At 40.9% G+C, this 9,048-nt stretch overlaps 1 pseudogene and 1 gene segment (V, D, J or C); both read right to left on the bottom strand.

Annotated features, from left to right (window-relative positions):
* Positions 1–437: 437 nt before the first annotated feature.
* Positions 438–1,424, bottom strand: LOC106000763 (annotated as a pseudogene).
* A 1,655-nt stretch (positions 1,425–3,079) lies between these two features.
* LOC106000767 lies at positions 3,080–3,575 on the bottom strand. The segment is given in 2 exon segments: positions 3,080–3,402; positions 3,521–3,575. Coding segments are annotated over 2 exon segments (378 nt in total).
* Positions 3,576–9,048: the final 5,473 nt, after the last annotated feature.

Raw genomic sequence — 9,048 nt, 5'->3', positions numbered from 1 at the left:
TTCGGAAAAGCTCTCCTGTAACCCTCGTCTTGAGGATTCTAATGAGTTAGAGAAAAGAGAGGAAACTAGAGCACTAATCTGTCACTTTCCATATACACATTATTTGAGCTGTACAGGGGTAAAAGAGCCACTCAGACATAATTCATCAGTGGCCTGAACATTATACAGATAGCTACAAAGGCATCACATTGAGACGTGGGTAACGATTCGCTGCACACGTGAACCAGGGTAAGGCAATTTCCTTTGTGACGTACCACAGCCTCCTCTGGGGAAGGGCAGAGTGGACTCGGAACTGTCTGGGCCCGGCCTGATCATGTGCTGTGATCACATCATTTCACGAGGCCAGGCGTCTAGTTCACAGACAATAAGCAGTGAATAGTTAGTTGTAAGAGCTGCTTTCCAATGCAGAAACCATAATACTTTAGTCATCCAATAAGGGAGCCACTCCAAGCCACTCCTGCCCTTCATGCGGCTTGCTGCTGAGTGCGAAGGAGTCCACTTCGTGGGTGATTTATTGCTCTGAGATTCATGCCGATGCATAATTCATCTATGTGGGATGCTCTAAAGAACCATGATCTATTTCTCAAATGCCATCCACTGCTCACTTCAGGCGACTCTTTTTTACTTTACTGAGGATTTTCTTCTTTCCCAGAACCTTTTGGATGTTTGATCTTAGAGGAGGAGGCCTCGGCTCCATCGGAGGTCTTGCTCTTCAGGTGGGTCTGCTCCACCTCACAGAGGTACACGTCAATGGGCCCCTTGGTGCTTCGGATGTGCACCGTGATTTAGTCTTCTCTGGGAGCTGGCACATCTAACCTGGTCTCCTCAGGCGCCTTCACTGTGATGACAATCTGCTCCTGGAGGGCCTGGATGTTGTGAATGTCCTGATAGGTGACCTAGGCCAGCCCCTCATTTTCCTTGTCGTCAGTTAACTCAAACAACTGCTGAGCACAGCCCTTGGTTAACTCATCCAAAGCATCTTCCATGTCGGACAGGTTGGAAATCTCCTCCTGCAGCTTCTTTGGTTGGGGCACTGCTCCAAAGTTGTTAAGGTCAGACCCCATCCACCGAATGTGGTTCTTCGATTTTTTTCAACCAGGTTGATTCCATCTAAGACATGGGTGATGTCGTACACTCTTAGTTTCCGCAACCCAGTTTTGTTGCAACCTTGATTAGGTCAAGAATGCCCCCAGGAGCAGATCTGACAAGATCCATAAATTTTCGAGTTAAATAAACCAGTGAAACATCAAAATGAGGTCTCTTCACTTTTAGCGTTCTCATGGACACATATTGTACATTGTCTTCTAAATTAATCCTATTTTTGATGGCAGCAGGCTCTCCATGCTGGTGGGGTCCCGGCAGCGGCAGCTGCAGCATCAGCGCACCGTCTCCTGCGCGGGTCCACCAGCAAGCTGGGCAGCCTTCGCACCAGCTGACTCATGCTGCTGCCTGCTGGGCCAAGCCTGGCGCCCAAGTGCTCTCTTGGCGGCCCCCGGGCCAACTCGGGCTCCGCTCCCTCCCAGACTCCCAGCCCTGCCAGGCCTGCACCTGCAGAAGGAGGAGCCAAGGCCCCAGGAGCTCATGAGCTCCTGGTGCCAATGCCCCCACAGGCGCCAGGGGCCACAAGGGGACAAGGGCCATCCGCGATGCTCAGGGTGGCCCGAGGTGCTCAGGAATGCCGGCCTGCCATGTTCCTGCCTGCTCAGCACACCCCATGTGTTTCCTTTATAATGTACTTATTCTTTCTCTCCTATTCTTTTCACCTTTCCTTTCCCTCTCCTCCCCTTCCATGCCCTCGTCCCTTTTCCTCCCTTCCTCTTCAATCCCCTTCCCTCCACTTCTCTTCCCTTACCCTACCTTTCCTTTCTTTTTTTTTTTTTTGTTGTTGTCAGGCTTGAACTCTGGGCCTGGGCACTGTCCCTGAGCTCTTCATCTCAAGGCAAACACTCTACCACTTGAGCCACAGTTCAACTTCTGGTTTTCCGGTGATTTATTGGAGATAAAGGTCTCAAGGACTTTCCTGCCCATCTGGCTTTGAACCACAATCCTCAGATCTCAGCCTCCTGTGTAGCTAAGATTGCAGGTTTGAGTCACCAAAGCATAGAAGAAAAAGAAATCTTAATCCAAGTAATGTATTTTCCTTTTTGTGTGTGGTAATATCGTTTTGCATCTTATTTGCTTTACAAGAAATTATTTCAGTTGTTTTACTGTGTAAGATCATGAACAACGTGATGTTTCATACAATTTCCAACTTCTGATAGTTTCCTGCCAAAGAATTATGAAGTTTGTTATTTTTTTAAAGTTCATATTCCCAGATTGGTAGAAACAAATTACAATCAAATTTAAGTGAGTTTTAATTTTAATGCTATCACTTAGGTGGACTTTTTCTGACAGTTGGGGAAAAGTGACCATGGTTAACAGTCAGTTATCTCAATAAATCATTATGATCATTATGATTGTGTGTGAAAGCTCAAATCCCTATTCCTTCTCTTGTTTCCTGCAGAGTTCATTAGGTCATTCTTTGATGAGATTTGGTGAACTGGAGAGACTTGTATAATTTTTCACATAAGCAGGCTGACATGTGATCAGAAGTGAGGCCTGGAGAGTTCCTCTGGAGAGGCAGTTGGGTCAAGTGAGAGCATCAGCCACTCACCCTAGCCTTTTCCAAAGGGTGGAGAATCACAGGATTATGTGCTCAAAACCCTAGGACAGCCTCACTGAACCAGAGAATGCCACACTCCTCCTTCCAACATCTCTGATGACCTAGGAGTTAAGAACCTAATGATAAGACTCATTTCCTGATTTAAAACAATTCCTTCCTAGAGATTCTTGTCTGGCTTCTGTTTTACCGTGTGAATCAGAAAGGATGACATTATATGAGAAGGGACATGGCCATGTCTGTGCTTTGTAGACAGAGGAAGAGAAAAGGGACAAAGATTCAGAGGAGCCTTCACATTTCAATGAAAAATTTCAAAAGTGTTCATAGCTGTGCTACATCTGAGAGGCTCTATCAGCAGATGGACGCATCAGGAGGAGCAGCTGGACAGCCCAGCCTCTCACTTCTGCTTCCCTGGGAGGTTTATGTTATGGCTTGAATCACTGTGGGAGGGAAACTATTACTCTGTTGACAGTAATAAGTGGCAAAATCCTCAGGCTGCAGGCTGCTGATGGTGAGAGTGAACTCTGTTCCAGATTGACTCCCACTGAACCTTGATGGAATTCCAGAGGCTAAATTCTTTACATAATAGATCAGAAGCTTTGGAGCATTCCCTGGTTTCTGCTGATACCAGTGTAAATCATTGCTAATGCCCTGACTGGCCCGGCAAGTGATGGAGACTCTGTCTCCTGGAGATGCAGACAGGAAGGATGGAGACTGGGTCATCTGGATGTCACATCTGAAACCTGCCATTAGAAACATAAACACAAATATCCACATTGTTAGTCATGTTATAGGAGGCCTTCCCTGAAGATCCAGCCAGCACTGAACACACAGGATGGGAGGAGTGCTGTCCTTCCTTACCTGGGAGCCAGAGCAGCAGAAGCCCCAGGAGTTGAGCAGGGGTCCTCATGTCCATGCTGTGTGCTGATTGAGACTGTCTGCTGTACAGGATGTGAGCAGCCTATTATGAAGTCATTGGGGCAGTAGGCTGTGCTCTGAGCATATGCAAATCAGCAAAACTTGGTAAAGCTGGGAATAGCTATAGGACCAGCTCAACTCAGGAAATCCTCATATTTCCACCGTGCCAACATAATTTAGTCCAGATGTGTTTAACACATACAGCAGAAGCTGTGATGAGTCTATTGTCCTTTGTATAGATCTATTGGTGCATTCAGAGAGGATGACCATTTCTCTTGAGTTTTTCAATCTTTGTTTCATGACACTTGAAAGGGAGAAGAATAAAGCAATAATTTTATGCCTCACGTTTAGAACATGCAGAGAAGTGAAGATATAGAAAAATAGAATTTGTGGATATTTTTAGCTGGTTTAATATCACTATGCATTAAACATCTCCCTGACATAGCAATAGATATATAAGCTGTTAAGTTTTCAAGCATTTCATGCTTCAGGCTCTTCTAAAACACACATATACACAAAGTAACATGTGATTCTTCCCAAGCAGGTATAAAGGTTGAGTTCAACTCTTCCTTATTGACTCTACTGCATAAAGGAAAATTTTGGTACATAGGAAAATTTTCAAAGCAAGGGAAAACAACTATATCAAAGACTCTGAGAAGCTGAGAAAAGTAGGTGTATTTGGAAATTTCTGTTATAGTTTGCATGAGAATGAGAAGTGCTCATTCTATTTTGGAGCTCCCTAGGGAAACTGACTTTCTTGTTGTGGTCCTAAATATTGTAGGTGACTGTTTGCCCAGAAGCACTCTGAGAATATGAATCTTGGCTTTGGCTTTTTGAGTTCATGATTTTTGTTTGTTTTTGGTGAGGTAACTTTCTGGCTTTCTCTGCTTAAAATAATCTTCTGTTTTGTTAAGCTTGTACTTAGTTGGTAGGGGTTTTTTGAAGAATCTTTTTCTTCTTTGCTGCTAAGATAATATATCATTAACATTAATTTAGTGAACTGTTTTAGCTAATGCTAGATGAAAAACAGAAATAAAAGTAAGTAGCTCAGAATATATTTTGCAATTAAGAAAACAAGCAAAAAAGTAAAAATTTTAAAAACAAGTTATTGCACTATAAAAATTTGTTTTAGGCCTTACGAGGCTTGCAAATTTTCAAGTTTAACTATATAAACAAGTGACCTTTGCTTGTTTTAGGTTTTCATAAATATTTTAGTTTATTTGAATGTGTATATTTTTAGTAATCTTCCATTACCACATTGCTTTTTCCTGTATCATATCTCAAGTGCAGATGCCTTCCATTGACAAAGAAATAACTTTAGTACTTCCCTATATTTGTCAGGTGGTTTAAATTTTATAGGTAATTTAAAAGCATCTGTTGAAATTGAAGTTATAAAAAGATAATTTATTAATAATACATTTAATAGAAAATATTTACCAATAAATGGAAATACTAAGGTAGCTGCCCAGTATTATCTCAAGTACTCTTGGTTTTATAAAAATCTATGAAAAGAATGTTATATTTCTAGAGTCCATTCTGTAACTTTTCTCTTTCCTTTTTCTCTCTTCATTCCTTGCTCCTTTCCTTCCTTTTTGTCATTGTGATATTACTGTACATAGGTGTTGCAATTACATGGGCAAGATAATGAGTAAATTTCTTATCAAACATTGTAGCCTCCTCCTTTTTTTTCCCCCTTACCATCCCTTCCCATCCTCCCCCCACCTCCTCACGCAATCCTCCTCCCCTTTCCATCCTTTCTTTCTGTTGTCTTTTCTTTTGTGACATGATATTACTAGGACTCCCAGGCTATCCTTGATCATGTGATTTTCTCTGCAACTATTCTACCTGCAATATTAGAGTGACTCATGAAATAGAAAAAGAAGCTGAGAGTTTCTGAGAGAAGGTGGTGAACACCAATATAGAAAGTATGATAGAAAGAGGACATATCCTCTTTCTAGAATATATAAATTCTGATAGAGAGAAACTAGATTCCAGAATGATATGAACATAGGTATACCTGAATAACATAATGTAGGATTACTGTATCACATTTCTTTGGTCTCTGAACAAGTACAGTGGCATTTTAATGTAAACTCTAAATTCAAATTAATATAGGAATATCAGCCTACCTATGGAAGAGACATAGATTTTGTTGTCTATTCAGAGATTTTTGTTTTTGAAATGAGTTTTCAGTTACTAGTGTAAATAATTAATTAAATTAATACCAATATATTTTGACCTCTTGACGTCGTAAACAGATGTTCTATCATTTGAGTCAAATCTTCCACCCTATGTGTTTATGTTATTTTTCAGTTATTGGGTCTCACACAATTTCCCAGCACAGTCTCCCTCTACAAACCTCCTGTTATGCTTCTCCCATATATTAGAATCCAGGCATGTGCCATCATGTCTTTTATTCCAGAAATATATCTGTGACCTTTCTGGGATGTCCTGATACACGGCCCTCTTAATTTTGTCCTCCACATAGCTGAGATTGCGATTGCAGGTAAAATCAATCACACTGAGAGTAAGTACTTCTTAAAATTCAGAAATCTTTTCTTTGTAAGAGCCTTGCTCATCTAGAAAAAAGTGCAAAGTATGAAATTCCTATGTGGTTCTCATATAGGAAGGAAAACACCAAAAGATCCATCTGATTTTGTTGTACACACACACACACACACACACACACACACACACACACACAAACACACACTCCAGTTGTTGCATTTAGTTTCTTATAGTTTGACCGCTGTATACAAACAAATCTAGAGAGTGTTGGTTGAACTGCTCAGTGGACAAACAAATCTAGAGAGTGTTGGTTGAAGTGCTCAGTGGAAGAGAAACACCTGAGACAGTGAAATTCAGTGAGCAGCTGTCTGAAGATTATTTTGTTTGAACTAGAGCACCTGTGAGAGGAAACTTGTTATTCTCCTGACCATAGCAATTTGCAGCATCTTCAGCCTCCACTGGATTTATGGTAAAGTTGAAATCTGTCTCAGACCCACAGTCACTGAACCAATTTGAGACCCCACTTTCCCTGTTGGATCCTCTATACATCAGAGATTTTGGAGGCTGTCCTGGTTTCTGTTGATACCAATATATGAAACTCTCCAAAATTCATTGTTAACATTCTCACTGGCTCTGCAGGTGATGATGGCCATGTCTTGAGGAGACAGGGCCAGAGATGCAGGAGTTAGAGTCAGTACAATGCCTCCAGTGGAACTGGAATGGTAATCCTATGTCTAGAATGGTCACAGATGTACTGAGAAATCCCAATGTAGGCATATTGCATAGTGACAGCTATAGCTTGTCAGGGCAGACACTTCATAACAGAAAATTGAGCACCAAAGATTTGAATCAGTTTGAGAACTCTGCAAATCAGAGAGAAGCAATGGGGGTGATGAGTGTGAATAACCCTTTCTGCAAACCTCACTGGAGCCCAGAGCAGAACAGCCACACCAAGGAAGCCTGTGATCCCATGTCCAACATCGAGATTTGACAGTGCTTTTCAGGTCCCAGAAACTGCCTTTAAAGAAGCTTTGAGCAACCAGAACTGTTATGTAATGACACAATGTGCAAATTAATTCGGAAGAACTTGCCTTGATGTTTAAAGGAGACATAAGTTTTCTTTCACTCAGTGGGAGTTGTGGCTAGACAAGACAAAAATAATCTAGACTATTTTCTAGTGTAGCTCAAATATTTCTAGGAACTTGTGAATTTCTCTGTTGAAATTTTATTTCTACCTGAGATGCCTTGTGGGAGACCATGCCATGGTTGCCCTTTCATACATATGCCATTTAGAAATGCTTTGTATTCCTCAAGTTGAAGTTGTCATAACATCTCAAACAGCATTATATTCCAAAAGGAAGGCAGTAGCGTTTATAGAGGAGTGAAATCACTCCTCTGGAGGGTAAGGGGAGGTAGCTGTATTCTTCAGTAAATCTCCTCAACAGCATGTCTGCAGATGCCATCCAGCGATGGAAAGGTTGGGAAGTGCGAGTGTGCTACAGTAGTCAATAAGCTGCTGTTACCAATGAACAAGGAAGCCTTTCTGGGTTGCCAGGTTACTCAAACAGTTAGACCAGCCAGGGTTACATAGTGAGACAGGTAGGTTCCCAATCTGCATGAACTTACTTTATCTTCCTGTGGGTAAAGAAGACTTTCCTACCTGCTTAGTTTTGAACCAAGATGTATTTTGCCCTAGTTTTCCAGTGATAGTGGAATCATTTCTGTGGGTCCTAATTAGAGAGAGAAAAATTCTGATGTTCTTTTAGGCAGATCTTTGTCCTTACCCATGGAAACATTAGCTGAGAAACTCCAAGTTCTCCTATAGAATGAGAAGATGATACAAACACATTGGATAGTATTATGTAATCAAGGAGTTTTATTTTAGATCAGGGAGTTAATGAAAAGTTATATCTTGAAATATGATTTGTCGGTTAAAGGATTCATCAAATTCACCAAGAATCAACTATTTATTATACTTGTGGGCAATAGTGTTTGTCTGTTTAATGGGAAATATGTAGCTTACTTAATAAATTCATGGGAAATATTTCATTCGACTACAAAAGTTTGGAACTATTTCATTGTCAGGTGTTTGTGACTCTAGAGTGAATGCATTTCTTGCTATTCATGAGGCTGCAATCTGAGGAGTTATGTTTGAAACCAGACCCAAAAGGAAAATGAGATTCTTATCTCCAATAAACTGCCAAAAGCCAGATGTGCAGCTGTGAATCCCAAGGAAAAAATGCTAGCTTTAGCATAAAATTTTGGGACAGAATATTGGCACTTGATTATAGCCATTCTGACTGGGGTGAGGTGGTATCTCAGTGTTGTTTGGATTTGCATTTTTTATGGGTAGAGCAGTTAAAATTTCTTCATGTGTTTATTGGCCATCCTTCTTTCTTCTTCAGAGAAGTTTCTCTGTAAGTCTTTATCCCACTTATTTATTGGGCATGGGTCTTTGATGATTTGTTGTTGGGGATTTAATTTTTTGAGTTTGAGGTATATTTTAGGTATGAGACCCTTGTCCGTGGTATCGCTAGTGAAGATCTTCTCCCAATCCATGGGCTTTCTATTCATCTTGCTAGCTATGTGCTTTGCCATGCAGAAGCTCTGCAAATTCATGCAATACTATTTGTCCAACCTTTCTTTATTTTCTTGTGTTTCTGGATCTCTATTAAGAAAATTATGGCCTGTGCCAAGGAGATCTAGGGTTTCTCCTATTCCATCCCTTACTGTTTTCAGAGTGTCTGTTTTAATTCTGAGGTCTTTGATCCATTTTGAGTTGATTCTGGTGCAACCTGATATATAAGGATCTAGCTTTAGTTTTCTACAAGTAGTTAACCAATTTTGCCAGCACCATTTACTGAAGAGGCTGTCTTTCTTCCAATCTATTTTTTTAGCTCCCTTATCGAAGATTAGATGGCTATAGGTCTGTAGGTTATTTCTGGGATTTCAATTCTATCCCG

The sequence above is a fragment of the Dipodomys ordii genome, unplaced genomic scaffold (assembly GCF_000151885.1).
Source record: "Dipodomys ordii isolate 6190 unplaced genomic scaffold, Dord_2.0 Scaffold237, whole genome shotgun sequence".
Classification (NCBI taxonomy): domain Eukaryota; kingdom Metazoa; phylum Chordata; class Mammalia; order Rodentia; family Heteromyidae; genus Dipodomys; species Dipodomys ordii.
The sequence above is the reverse complement of the archived record's forward strand: the minus strand, read 5'-3'. Positions and strand labels throughout refer to the sequence as shown.